This window comes from Melanerpes formicivorus, unplaced genomic scaffold (assembly GCF_026170545.1).
Source record: "Melanerpes formicivorus ecotype bairdi unplaced genomic scaffold, bMelFor1.0.p_v2 SCAF_8, whole genome shotgun sequence".
Lineage (NCBI taxonomy): Eukaryota > Metazoa > Chordata > Aves > Piciformes > Picidae > Melanerpes > Melanerpes formicivorus.
The window spans coordinates 25,549,119-25,564,189 of NW_027142360.1; the positions used below are offsets into that span (position 1 = coordinate 25,549,119).

General features: G+C 47.6%; 1 protein-coding gene across 1 annotated transcript in view; it reads right to left on the minus strand.

Moving 5' to 3' along the window:
• ELK3 (ETS transcription factor ELK3) overlaps positions 1 to 15,071 on the minus strand; it is a 44,581-nt gene that overhangs the window by 15,398 nt on the left and 14,112 nt on the right. The window contains exon 2 of the mRNA XM_068142782.1: positions 9,655 to 9,863. Coding sequence (XP_067998883.1) covers positions 9,655 to 9,861 — 207 coding nt within the window. The 5' untranslated portion in view covers positions 9,862 to 9,863. The remainder of the gene's footprint in view (positions 1 to 9,654; positions 9,864 to 15,071) is intronic.

Below are 15,071 nucleotides of genomic sequence, written 5' to 3' on the forward strand. Positions count from 1 at the left end.
TACGTGCACATTTAGCCTCTTTGGGTTATTGTTTGTGTTTTCTAGGCAAATTCCCTCATGAGCAGGCTTGCAAACAGTGCTAGTGGCTGCCAGCCAGGGCTGCAAGGAGCTCTGGGGCTGCACTGCTGGGGGAAAGCCAGTGCTGGGCTAGTGCAGCTGCTGGGGAGGAGAACTGGGCAGGGGCTCCAGTCCAACAGCTTAAACAAAAAGAATCTTATCAAGAGACAGCACTCTCTGACATTTAGAAAGAGGGCAGGGAGCTGGGGATGCCCCTTTTGTGTTGGCTTCTTGACTGTTCCTCACTGGAACGCTTTACACTTCCCCTCCCCTGTCCCCAGTCTGTACACTCCAGCAAACATGACCACCCCCCAAGGCAAAGTGCTTTGAGAGCTGCTAATAGGAACTGGGTACAGCAGAGCCCAACATCTGCTCCAGCACATCAGCAGCTCACACCACACCACTTCAGACACCCACTCTCTGAGCACCTCCAAGCCCAGTCTTACCCAAGTGCTCCCAATCACCAGCTGGAGTCTCCCCCCTCCTCCATCCTTCTCCACAGAGCAGCTGGCTGAGGGAGATGCCAAAGGCTTGGTGGCCTGGTTCCCCCTGCAGCTTAACCGTGGTTGGTGCTTCTCTGTGTCAGCTATGCACACACACACTACTACTTTTAGAGTAGGTGACCTCAACAACATGTGACCTCTAGCTTCTCTCCTTTTTTCCCCTTCCCTCCCTCCCCCAGTTCTCCTGTGCATTGGTGCAGCTCAGACTTTGGTTCATCTATCATATGTTTGTGTTTTATTTTCATCAGCCCTGACTTACTCACTGTTGGAGCCATTTAGAGCCAAGGTGTAATTACACCACCAGTGTGCCCTAAGGATTCTAGTGGCTTGGCTCAAACCTGCTAGCTAGCAAGTCTGCAGGAGTGCCTCAGGAAACAGCTGGGAAATGGGACCCTGTTCCTAGCCGAGCTGCAGACTAATGAGGGGCCTCAGGGACAGGAAGACCAGATAGGGGCTTGATTCCTCCTCCTAGGAAGGGACTTGTAATCAGGGTGCCAGAGATCTCAGAATTTCTGGCAGAACAGGATGCACTTGTGTGTAGGGATGTCTCTGCCCAGGAAAGAAGGAGAAGGACCAGAGGTATAACAGCTGCTGCACTTAACTCCCATTCTGATGTCTTACACGTTCCCTGGCTCCAGGGGTACCAAGGGATGCAATGTGTGGGGCTTAGGCCACGGCTTCCTCACAGGACTCTGAGGAGTGAGCCAGGCTGCCTCCAGCTGATGGGAACCCCACAGAAAGAGAGGGCTGCTGGCAGGGGGTACCTGTGGCTGCGTGGCTGGCTCCAAAAACAACAGGCTATGTGTCCATAGCAGGCAGGAGGATTCTGTGAGCATCATGCCCTATGCACTGCTGCTGATCAGACTGTGTACATGGGAGCTAGAGTTGGTGCACTGGCATCTGGAAGCACAAGGCTCTCATTTAAGCTGGATTTCAGTCTTTCCTCACTCACCTCCATCTGCAAGGCAAAGGCCATTCCTCTGGCTACCACCCTTGGCCAGGTTCTTTACTCCCTCTGCTTCAGTCCACTTGGGCATCCTTCCCTCTCACATCAAATTAGAACTATTTGTCATCCTCTCAGGGCAGTCTTTGGGTTTTCTCCTGTAGCTATCACCTCTCACTGAGGATCAAATTCTTTACTCCCCTCTTCCAATGAGGACAGCTCTCAGCAAACACCTTAATGCCATTTCAGACAAGCACTTTCTTGACTTGCAGAAATCACTCTTGAAAGAAGCTCCTTCCAATTCTCTGTGAAGCTATTTTCTGACGCTCCTTCAAGTAGTTCCTCATAACATTTCTCACCTGCACCATCACACTGCTATTGTTTCACTGTAATATTCTATTTCCCCTGAGGTTACTCAAGAGAAGACCTTCCCAAGAGGAAAATAATTGCTTCCATTGTCACTTTCTACCCTGAAGTTCTGTCAGCAGACCAAGCAGGGGACCCTCTCTTCTCAAAGCAATCCTTCCATGCTGCCTCCCACACTTGGGCATCAAAAATGGGAACTAGCAACCAGGCTACTGGGTCTGACCTGTTGTGGGAGGGAAGGGAATGTCACAGGCATCTCTGAATCCTAAAAGCATCTGAGCAGCTCTGTCCCCTGCACTCCATGAAGCACAAAGCAGCCTGCATTGTTGATGTGCTATAAATCATGCTGCCAACCCATCTACACAAGCAGGCAGCCATTAACTGCAACTGAAATGATTTATTCTGTCTTTAGAAGGCAGATTGAATAGCACTCACTGAGTCAAGCCTGGGGCCACATACTGTTCAGAGAGGATGCAAAAAATATTGAATGGCTGCTCATCGCCACAGTGGGTGACTGTGTAATTAAAGATGCAGCATAACTCCTGCAAGCATTAAGGTTACCCAGGGAACTGCCATTCCTGCATGCCCTGACTTCTGAGGGCTTGGTTTCCACAACTGTTCCATCCCATTAATGTTGGTGTCTGCATGGAATTGCCTGGATTTGCCTCCCTTCCCTCACAAAACCCACCCAAACCCCACAGGGAAAACTCCTCTTGGGGTGTAGTCTGGAAATATTCTTGGGGGACTTGTCATAGATTCATGCAATGGTTTGGGTTGGAAGGGATCTGAGAGATCATCCAATTCCAACCCCCCTGCCATGGGCAGGGACACCTCACACCAGCCCAGGTTGCTCAAGGTCTCATCCAACCTGGCCTTGAACACCTCCAGGGAGGAGGCATCCACAGCCTCCCTGAGCAACCTGTTCAGTGTCACACCAGCCTCACTGGAAAGAATTTCTTTCTACTCTCCAGTCTAAATCTGCCTCTTCCAGCTCAAAGCCATTGCCTCTCATCCTAGCACTATAAACCCTTGAAAAAAGTCCCTCCCCAGCTTTCTTGTTAGGCCCCCTTCGGCTACTGGCAAGTTGCTCTAAGGTCTCCCTTTAGCAGTCCTGAAGCCTGCAGAGGCTTCCAAACAGGATCTGTCATTACAGCTATCAGACAAAACAAAATAACTGGGCAACTTCAACACAAAGAAACCTCCTAATCCTAATTAGAAAGGTATTTTAATCCTACACATCAAGCTGAAGTGCTCTGTGTGGGAACAGATGTGAAGGGTTTCCTTGTCTGAAAGCATGACAAGAGATTTCAGAGCAGCAGAAGTGTGTGACATGATGGACACGTGGCTGAAGCTGTAGGTAGATGGAATGCAGGAAACTTTCCTCAGTGCTATCTGTCATCTGTTCTGCTGCTCTGTTGAGGCAACAGGGGAAATGCATCAGAAAGAAATGGAGGAGAGGGGAATTTGGGTAACAATGGCGAGAGGAAATGGAAAATCTTCAGGTTATCCACAAACCTTTAGAAAGCAGAATGGTGGTAGCAAAGGACAATCAGGACATGCCAGGCTCTGCATTTCCTGGGGTGCTTGATGTGTGAATTTAACATAAATCCAGCCACCAGCCTCCACAGCATCTCATGCTGGCTTCCCAAGCCCGGCTCAGGAGTTGTCCCAGTTGTGTTATTTTTTCCACAGTACTGGAATTAATTTACTTTTAAGTTCAGATGAATCAAATGATGAATTTTAACAAGGCAGTGTTCCCCCCCAAGCCAAATGGCAGAGCTCATAAACCTCCATTCACCCAGTGATCAGTTTTCATTTCTCCACGGTGAGTAGTTTCAAAGACAAAGCATGAAGCAGCAGCAGCTTGGGTAGAGTCAGCTGCATGCAGCAGCAGCTTAGGGCAGCCCAAGAAAGGAAGGCTGAGCCCATGCCACCATCACTTCTAAAAACAATCACTGCCCTTTGCCTCAGACACACAGGCTGCCAGATCTCTTGGGCTCTAAGTAAGAGAAATCTCCGTTGATAATTCCACAACCCAAACAAAGTCCTGTCCAAAGCTCTGCCTCTTGCCCTTCCTGCTGCACCCTCCAGCCTGCAGCACAATGTTTATCCCATTTGCCCTGTGTGCATCCCATTTGCCCCACCACATCCAGCTGCCAGCACAGTCAGTGCTGCCAACAGCAAAGGTGGGGACAAGGATCAGGGAATCATAGCACTGCTGAGCTTGGAAGAGACCTTGGAGGTCAAGTACAAGCACTCACCTAGAGCTCATAATCCCCCTGCTACTGCGAAGCCACTCTCACTAAACCATATCCCCAGGCACCACATCCACATCTCCTTTAAATACCTCCAGGTACATCAGAAGGCTCCTTAGAGGTCTAGCAAATGGTCCAGGGGAGAGAGGTGCAAAAGCCTGAGAGAGAGCCTTTCATCTCACCAGCCCTTCCCCCTTGGTTAGGCAGAAGACAAAGAAGAATGCCAGGAAGCCTTTGCCTCCCACCTTGCTTTCTGCCCTTTCTGTGCTATGCAGCACAGACTGAACTGAAGGCAGAGGAAGCATTTGGGACTGAACCCACTGCTGAGCACTCTCTGCCAGCCTACCAGGACTCATTATCTGCTGTCTTATGCCAATAGCTCTCATACTTCAGCATCTGCAGCAAGTTTCCCTCTATACTCTCCTAATAATCCACCATCCTCCACTGCCTGGACACCAACAGGACACAACCCACCATACCCACACAGAGTGAGAAGCTCTCCCCGTTCTCTGCTAAAGGAATTACTCCACATTAAATAGCAATAGCCACGGATTGCAGGTTCAAGCTCTGCTCATAAATACTTGGGGAAGAAAAAGCTTAACCTTCATTTCTTCTAGGAGCTATAACCTCCACTGGGCTGCAGAACTTCTTCTGGGAAATAAATAAATAAATAAATAAGCACATTTGCAGCCATAAGGCACAGCCCAGGAAAGCAGCTGTGAGAACAGCAAGCAGCCACCTCAGCCAGAGCCCTGGTGAAGAATCTGTACAGTCAGACCTCTGGTGGATGCTGCACAAGCAGAGACAGAACAGATAACATAGGTGTGAGTGTGCTGGGGGAGGAGAGGGGAGCACTGAACACTGTACAAGGGTAAAAAAAATAAAATAACAATAATAACTGGGAAAAAAAAGGTTAAGGGATAAAAGAAGAAAGGGAGCCTCAAGTAAGGAGCTATTACCATGCATTGATTTGAAGGGATGAGAGAGCTCTCAAGGGACAAGCGCAACAAAGAGCCAGGCCGCGGTTTTGAAGCGGTCTGCTCAGTCCCTGACCGTGTGTTTGGTTTCTGCCTGCAGCTGCTGTTCATTCACCAGCAGGCACACTGTCTCCATTGATCCCAGTTAAGTTTCTAATCAAAGGGGCTGGAGCCATATAATGAGGTGAGCTTCCCCTTGCTGAGCAGAAGCCTTTTCAGCACTTGGCGAAGAGGAATTCATCACAGCAACCGCTTGGCACAAGGGGTTGCACTGTCCTCTCTCAATCCCTTTGTGCTTTCCCAGGCCACCTTTGAAACATGTTCAAGTGGGGAGGAAAAAAAAAAGCTGACTTCTAGTGGACAAAACACTAAAACCCTTTTGTGGCAGAACTTACAACAGTAGAAAATAAATTCTTCCAGGAGAGGAAAGAGTCCTTCCAAATTCCACCATGAGCAATGCCAAGTCTGGCCATCCAGTTGTGCACACTGAATCTGCAGTCAGTCTGGGGTTTGATTGTCATGTTTGACTGCACAGGGTCCAGCCCCACTCTGCCCTTCAAGAATTAGTGCACCACAAATAATAGGTTACAACAACAGTGCTCTGAGCTCAGTTCAGCAACAGGATCTAGTTTCCTCTGCCTTGTGCAGGCAGCAAGCTTGCCCCAGTGGTGCTGGACACTGGGCGTTACTCACTCTCTGTCACAGAATCACAGAATTATTAGGGCTGGAAGGGACCTCAAGGATCATCTAGTTCCAACCCCCCAACCATGGGCAGGGACACCTCACACTACAGCAGGTTGCACACAGCCACATCCAGCCTGGCCTTCAAAACCTCCAGGCATGAGGCTTCCACCACCTCCCTGGGCAGTGTGTGCCAGTCTGTCACCACCCTCATGGGGAAGAACTTCTTCCTGACATCCAAACTGAATCCACCCACTTCTAGTTTTGTCATCTTCTCTCATGCCATTGGCTTTTTCTGAAAATCAAGATGAGAACAGAGCCATTGAGCATGGCTATAAAGTTTTCCTTTTTAAAATACAAATATCTTATTGTTTTTTACTGTTCACTCTTCAAGAACACAGGAAACAGTGAAACCTATTCATTTAGGCATGGTATCAAAAATATCCATTTAAGGCAGCACTAATCATGATTTAATATTAGTTAGTGAAAAAAACCACACTCTATAATGTTCATCCAAAAGCAAATGGAGAAACAGTTTGGAAACTCCTGGAGTCTAAAACTGAGAAAGGTGAAGAGGTTGGAGTCTAAAACTGAGAAAGGTAAACAGGTTAGGGTCTAAAACTGAGAAAGATGAACAGGCTGGAGTCTAAAACTGAGAAAGGTGAATAGGCTGGAGTCTAAAACTGAGAAAGGTGAATAGGCTGGAGTCTAAAACTGAGAAAGGTGAACAGCTTAGGGTCTAAAACTGAGAAAGGTGAATAGGTTGGAGTCTAAAACTGAGAAAGGTGAATAGGCTGGAGTCTAAAACTAAGAAAGGTGAACAGCTTAGGGTCTAAAACTGAGAAAGGTGAACAGGTTGGAGTCTAATACTGAGAGAGGTGAATAGGCTGGAGTCTAAAACTAAGAAAGGTGACCAGCTTAGGGTCTAAAACTGAGAAAGGTGAATAGGCTGGAGTCTAAAACTGAAAAAGGTGAACATGCAAGACAATTTAGCACCTCTGCATTTCTGTTCTACAGGTTTTTTTCTACCTAGTATCTTGAGATTCCCTTCCAAAACCTTTCAGCTCTTGCAGTCTGACAGGTATTCTCATTACTCCCTGTCCTCCTTTCTGCACTCTCTGTTGCACTGCTGCTACTTTGCTTCATGCTGAAGAATAAACCTAGGACTAAATAAATGTCAAAGTGAAGGATGGTTTCAGAAGAGTGACAGTGATGTTATGAACTTCAGAGTTTTAGTTTCAGGGGTGCTGGCTACCAGTAACCTCTACTGACCTCTCCTAGCCTGTGGGCATGCTCATAATGTCTGCAAATCAGAAGCAAATGGAACGAGCTAAGTAACTCCAGACTGCTCTGCTCACTATGCTATTATTTCAGATTTCAGCTTTGAATAAAGAGGTTGAAAAGTGGAGCTCCCCACACCTCTGTCCACTATCTGCCTATGACCAGCTTCGGAGAGCAATAAGCAACCACAGCTTGCCTAAGCTGTGCTGACTCCTTGGGTCTTCCATCAAACTTCAACAGATGTCGAGGCAAAATTCACTAGGCCTTGCAAGGGCAGGAAAATTGGGTGAAGAAACCCCTACCAAAGCACATGTTCCACTGTTTCGACTTGAGAGAGCCAGAAGATAAGTTCCCAAGTGTGAGTAAATCTAACATTCTGCAGCAAATACAATATTCACCTGAGATCAGCTCAGCATGATACTACTGCCTTGGCAAACAGACCCAAACACATCACTGCTCTGACCCCCACCATCTGAACAGCTGCTTTTCTCTGCTTGCCGCTCTTACTCTGCACTTTCCTCCCCAGCAAGACATCAGATTAGTGCTCTCTCATCCATGCTAAATGATAACAGAATATGATCTACTCTACTCTTGAAGCTAACACAGATTCTGTCCCAAAAAATGCACAGCAGAAAATTCCCAAAGCTGAGAAACACTCAGCATTAACACAGGAATAGCTGCAGTGAGGTCCTGCTGAGGTAGCATTGCACTGCCACAGTGGTGTCTCTCCAGCTAATAATCTAAGAGCAGATACCACTGCAGAATCACAGAAAGCTTTGGTTTGGAAGGGACCTTAAAGATCATCCAGTTACTATCCCCCTACCACAGGGGAAAGGGGAACCTGTCACTAAGACCAAGATCCTCAAGGCCATGTCCAGCCTGGCCTTGGACAACTCAAGGGAGAAAAGATTTACCATAAAGCCAAAACCTGGCCAACAAGATCTATGCTCCAAAAGATGTGACCCATGAAAACTGTGACAGCTCAACCCCATCCTCTAACGCTGCTGGGTGGGTTGGTTGGTTGTCTTTATCTTGCTCTGATCCCTGCTGGCCACCCTGCCTGCTGCACTGCAGTATCACTGCCTGCTACCACCTCCCTGCTTGCCAGAAGATCCTAAGCAGGCTGCAATAACCAAACAGTTCTCTGTTATCAACAGTTGCTTTATTATTGTCAAAAGCTACAGAAAAGATTGGGTAGCCAAATGCACAAACACATGAAAGCATCACAAGTTTAAAACCTAGGTCAAAACCTCCCCTCCTCGGACACTGGGACCTGCAGTGCTGTTTTTCCCAGCTCCAAGTTGCCCTCTTACCTCCACTGTTGTGGTAGCTTTAGCTTTAAAATTAGCTGCAGATTTAGAGCAGAAAAGCATAAATAAATCACTATTGGGTGTAAAAAGGGAAAAATCAGATTATTCTGAACAAATTCATTGGATAAATGTCTGGGATAAGAGAAGCTGTATCATAACAATTCTTCACATTTCATTTCTATTCCCATTCCTTTCCTCTTCTCTTCTGATCTTGGCTGTTTTGCTTCACCCAGGAGATAACATGCTGTTTCTGGATGGCCTTGAGAGAAGACTAACACTGCTTTCTCTCTCAAAAGCTTCTCTCTCTTGGTACAGGGGGTCTGGGGGTTGGTTAGAGGAGTAGTGGAGCAGCTTCCCTGGTCTTTTTTTGACCAGGGGAGTTTCCGTGTTATTTGTTAATTGTAACTATCTGCATAATATTGTAACTCCTATATATTGTGTACACATTCATTGCATTCCATTGTAGAGTGTAGGTTTTGCGTGCAAATGCAGCTTTCATTTGCTTCCAGCTGAGTTAGTCTGGCTAAAAGTTAATGCTGGGGGAAATTTCAGCCCCTGTACACTGCACTGGTGTGGCCACACCTTGAGTCTTGTGTCCAGTTCTGGGCCCCTCAGTTTAGGAGAGATGTTGAGGTGCTGGAAGGTGTCCAGAGAAGGGCAACAAAGTTGGTGAGGACACAAGCCCTATGGGGAGAGGCTGAGGGAGCTGGGGTTGCTTAGCCTGGAGAAGAGGAAGCTCAGGGGAGACCTTCTTGCTCTCTACAACTACCCGAAGGGAGGTTGTAGCCAGGTGGGGGTTGGTCTTTTCTCCCAGGCAACCAGCACCAGAACAAGAGGACACAGTCTCAAGCTGTGCCAGGGGAGGTTTAGGCTGGATGTTAGGAAGAAGTTCTTCATAGAAAGAGAGATTGGCCATTGGAATGTGCTGCCCAGGGAGGTGGTGGAGTCACCATCCCTGGAGGTGTTTAGGAGGAGACTTCATGAGGCACTTGGTGCCATGGTTTAGTTGATTAGATGGTGTTGGGTGATAGGTTGGACTTGATGATCTCCAAGGTCTTTTCCAACCTGGTCTGGTCTGGTCTGGTCTATTCTATTCTATTCCATTCCATTCCATTCCATTCCATTCCACCCACCACGACTATCATGGCCCTTCCAGCACTGCTGTGGTCCGTTGTTAAAAACCAAGTTAGAGGGGTCTGGGACTAGCTTGCAGAGAGAGGTGAAAGAGCAAATGGTAAGTGTTGCTATTGGCTTAGTCTGCATGAGAATAACAAAATTTACCTTGTCATAATAGTATCTGAGCGCCCGGCTCAGCTTGTCATAGTTCATATTAGTTTTGTTTTTCCTGAGGCCCCACAGCTTAGCCACTTCTTCTGCCTTGAGTAGCTTGAATTCGCCATCGTTAGACGTCCAGCAAATCAGGTGCTCATGTTTCTGGTCTAGCAGCAACTGCAAAAGGAACTGCCACAGTGTGATTGCACTCTCCATACCTACAAAGGGACAAAGGAGAGCAACAGTGTGAAAAACCCTGTGGGAGCAGGTGATCCACCCAGCGCTCGGTCGAGTCGTAAGCTCTGCGCAGGGGCAAAGCTGCGACATCATTCACAACCAAACCGCCACAAGGCCTACGGGTTGCCCACTCCCCTTTCAGTGTTTCTTCTGCTGCTGCTGTTTTCTGAAGAGACACAGAGAACAGAATAAGGATTCAGAATGCATTGCCTGCATAGTTCACATGGTACAGGGTAGTACAGGGTCATCTCCAGTCGGTGTCTTCAACCTGGTGTATGCAACCACCCTTCAAAGCAACAACAACCCCATGCAGTGCTACAGGCTGGGGTCAGAGTGGCTGGAGAGCAGCCAGGCAGAAAGGGATATGGGGGAACTGGTCGATAGTAGGCTGAACATGAGCTAGCAGTGTGCCCAGCTGGCCAAGAAGGCCAATGACATCCTGGCCTAGATCAGGAATAGTGTGGCCAGCAGGTGCAGGGGGATCATTCTGCCCTGGATTCAGCACTGGTTAGGCCACACCTTGAGTCCTGTGTCCAATTCTGGGCCCCTCAGTTTAGGAAAGATGCTGAGTTGCTGGAAGGTATCCAGAGAAAGGCAACAAAGCTGGGGAGGGGTCTGGAGCACAGTCCTGTGAGGAGAGGCTAAGGGAGCTGGGGGTGTTTAGCCTGGAGAAGAGGAGGCTCAGGGGAGACCTTCTTGCTCTCTACACCTCCCTGAAGGGAGGTTGTAGCCAGGTGGGGGTTGGTCTCTTCTCCCAGGCGACCAGCACCAGAACAAGAGGACACAGTCTCAAGCTGTGCCAGGGGAGGTTTAGGCTGGATGTTAGGAAGAAGTTCTTCCCAGAAAGAGAGATTGGCCATTGGAATGTGCTGCCCAGGGAGGTGGTGGAGTCACCATCACTGGAGGTGTTTAGGAAGAGGCTGGATGAGGCACTTAGTTGATTAGATGCTGTTGGGTGATAGGTTGGACTTGCTGATCTCAAAGGTCTTTTCCTGGTTAATTCTATTCTATATTGGGGGTGGGAAGGGTCCTGATGTACCTGTCCACTGAAATGAGCCCAAAATCTGCTGCTTGCTGTCATGAGAAGCACACTGAACTCATTTGGGTACGTCACTGTGAAGAAGAGGAAAAGGGAAGGCCTGGGCAGCTGCCTTTGGTTAGGGGACCAGAGAGCAGGTTCTCCCCCTCCTACCACCTCCGCCCACCTCCCCGCATCGTATCCCTTTACACATTTCTTTTCTTCCAGGGCCTGCTTCTGTCTGCCAATTCAAACAGCTCAAAAGATATCATCTGCTTTGCAGAGATGCTGAAAGTACTTCAGCACACTTCAGCACAGTACAGCGAGTGATGTTTACCCCAAAGCTTTCTCTAACAGGGAGCTGCCCTTTCATTATCTGAGAGCCAGGAATATTTTTAACCAGTGCCTGGCTCTGACTTCTAAGGTTGTTTTAATGCCTTTTTTTTTCCTTCTGCTAACTGCCTGTGCTGCTAAACCCTCCCTAAAATAAACCTTTTTGGTTGTTTTTTTCCAGGCACTGCAACAGAAGCATAAACTTTAAAATGTCACCATTCCAACTCAGCAAAGGCACATGCACAGCTTGAAACTTGGGAGCATTGCCACTGCAGACAGTTTATTACTGTAAGGAAGATGTGAAGAGGGCCCACAAGAAAGCTTAGTGACAGGACAGTGGGGAATGAATTGAAGCTGGAAGAGGGCTGGTTTAGACTGAAGGATGAGAAGAAACTCTTTACAGTAAAGGTGGTGAGATGCTGGAACAGGCTGCCCAGGGAGATTGTGGATGCTCCCTCCCTGGAGGTATTCAAGGCTATCTGAGACAAGGCCTTGAGCAATCTGTCTGTGGGGAGGTGTCCCTGCCTGTGGTGGGGTTTGGAGCTAGATGATCTTTAAGGTCCCTTCCAACCCATGCCATGTTATGATTTTATGTAGCTAAAATTGACCTTTTCAACCACAGAACTACAAAACGAGATTTCCCTCCCACTTTAGACAACATTTCCAGCCCTAGCATGTTAACACTGTATCAAATACTGTATTTTGGCCTCTTCTGATACTTCATTTGGGTTTGCCATGTCTATCTAATACAGACTTAAAGATGCTGGTAGTACTGGGTGATGACACTGTGGTACAACGGGGGCTAACTATTACCTGACTAACCTTGGTATGTGTAACAGGGGATGTTATTTTTGGTCTTAATCTTCACAAGTTATGATATTAAACCTCCTTGCTCATTTTGTTACCTAAGAGATGCTCATTTGTGTCTCCCTTGGCGTGGTGACCACAAGAGGGCAGAAGGCTTCTAGGTAGCCACCACATGGAACAGCACAGAGCCAGCTGAGGGATGATTTGTCTCTGCCAAGCCTGCATTTGCTTCATTGCGTTTTTCATCACTTTCTACAAATCTTTTCTCACACAGTTCGAGCAAGGCATGAAAAGAGGCTACAGCTAAGATTAAATGTACCTGGAAGCTATATATTGGCTTCACAGCCTTTTAAGGTTCCTTCAAACTACACCAGGTCTGCAAGTATGAACACCTCTATCACATTATCTATCTGTAACATCACAGTTAATAGAATCACATAACTGTAGAGGTTGGAAAAGGCCTTTGAGATCATCAAGCCCAACTACTCACCTAAAGCTCACCATCCCACCACTACTGCTAAGCTACTACCACTAAACCATGTTCCCAAGCACCACATCCACGCATCTTTTAAATACCTCCAGGGATGGTGACTCCCTGGGCAGCCTGTTCCAATGCTTGAGAACCTCTTCTGTATACGAATTTTCCTTAATCTCTAACCTAACCCTCCCCTGGCACAATTTCAGGACACTTCCTCTCATTCTGTTACCTGATACTGGGGAAAAGAGGTGAACCCCCACCTCACTGCAGCCTCCTCTGAGGGAGTTGTAGAGAGCAATGAGGTCACCCCTCAGCCTCCTCTTCTCCAAGCTAAACAATCCCAGTTCCCTCAGCCACTCAGTGAAGTGGCACTAAGGTCCAAAATAAAGTCATTAGCCTTCTGGACAAAATAAACCCCTAAAGCAAGCCACCTTAAGATCCAGGCAGGAGAAAACCAGGAGGCTCAGAGACAAAGCCACCTAAATAAAAAGCTCAGTGTCAGATTTATGACATCAGCTGTGAGTTAAGTAGGATACTGTGGGGAATAAAGTTTTGTAAGACTGTTGCATAGGAGAAGCTAGAAGGAAAAGGCAGAAAGCTGGAAAGAAGCTCCACAGCATCCAGGACCTCTGCAGTGCTCCTTAGCTTCCATTCATCTACATTACAGCTTTCTTCTTAACGTACTGTTCTCCCACAAACTCCATGCTTCCTACCTGGATTCTTTCTCTCCACTCTATGTGGAGAGCCTTTCTAAAATAAAGAGGACAGGGACAAATTCTGAAGGCTAAAACTTGGAATCCCTCCAGGCATTGGGATCAAAACTGGCCCCTTGTTGCTGTGGACAGCCCTCAAAGGAACATCTGGGACTCTAAGGTATAAATTAGGCTGTGGGACCGGGGGCAGAAGAGGGACAACTGAGAGGGACAGACTGGCTGGGGAGTCCAGAGGCTGAAGAAATGAGCTGGAGTTAAATCAAATCAGGAAGACATGAAAGGTGTGAGCCAGCATTACGCATTACAGGTAGCCATAAAGAGATGGTGATCGGACATGTACATGGAAAGGATTAAGAGGTAGAGTCATGGCAGGGAAATCAATTTCCCTCAGTGTGTGAAGAAACTGAAGATACCTTCTGCAGCCAAAGCAGCTGCAAAAGATTCAGCTCCTTTGCAAATGCCCCTCCACAGCAAGCACATACCTCCACTAACCCTCCCCTCAGGGGCAAGGGTGTGCTCTTGCAAGCACACAGCCATCTCTCTCAAGCAGATGCCTTTTTCTCCTTCTCTCTTACATTTTGACCCCCCCTGCTAAACGTGGGTATGCTTTTTTATAAGTCCATTTACTGCTTTTGTGTCCTAATTCTGGCCAACAGCACGTTCCTCCGAGCAGCCTGACGTGGGGCATTGTTAGCCTCTCATTCACGTTAGCGTTCAGCTTCCTTTATTTCTGCAGGTTGCAGCCAGGAAACTGGAAAATGGGCCACAGGAAACCTGGCCTCCTACATCTGTCCCAGTTTGTAATAGCAGCTCTGGTTTTATTTTTCTAAGTGTCTCAGGTTCATTTTAACCCTTGAGATGACTGCTTGCACTAAGATGTGAAAGAATGCGGCTTGTTCTGCCAAGGATGCGAGGGTTCCGTCATCATTTTCTCATTTAACCACTGCTTCTCAGTACTGGGAAGCAAGGTTTTGCTAAGCCATGCACATTTCTCAGGGTTCCTAATGCTTACAAAACAAACAGTTACGTGAGCTTTCTGAAAATCTTTGGTTGGGAATCAGCAAAACAATTCCATGGCACTTTGGGACACGGTTTCGAGGCTATGGTGGTGTTAGGTTGATGGTTGGACACTCCATGACCTCAGAGGTCTTTTCCAGCTGAAAACAAATCTGTGCTTCCTTCCATAATGCCAAATATCAAAGAGAGGAAAAAGCATAGAATAAGGCAAATCTCTTAGATGTTTCAGCTGTATACATTAAGGGTAACAAAGCTGGGGAGGGGTTTGGAGCACAAGCCCTCTGAGGAGAGGCTGAGGGAGCTGGGGTTGCTTAGCCTGGAGAAGAGGAGGCTCAGGGGAGACCTTATTGCCATCTACAACTACCTGAAGGGAGGTTGTAGCCAGGTGGGGGTTGGTCTCTTTTCCCAGACAACCTGTGACAGGAGGACACAGTCCCAAGCTGTGCCAGGGGAGGTTCAGGCTGGATGTTAGGAAGAAGTTCTTCCCAGAAAGAGAGATTGGCCATTGGAATGTGCTGCCCAGGGAGGTGGTGGAGTCACCGTCACTGGAGGTGTTTAGGAAGAGACTGGATGAGGCCCTTGGTGCCATGGTTTAGTTGATCAGATGGTGTTGGGTGATAGGTTGGACTCGATGATCTCCAAGGTCTTTTCCAACCTGGTTAATTCTGTATTCTGTAACTTTTAACATAGCTCTGAAGGGAATGACAGCAGGGAAAGCTGAACAGCTTGCAAATCCCCCAGGTCACTTTTTCCCTTGAACATTTTATTTGCTATACAAAACAATCAATAAACAGAAGAACATTCCTTTTGCCTCTTACTACAG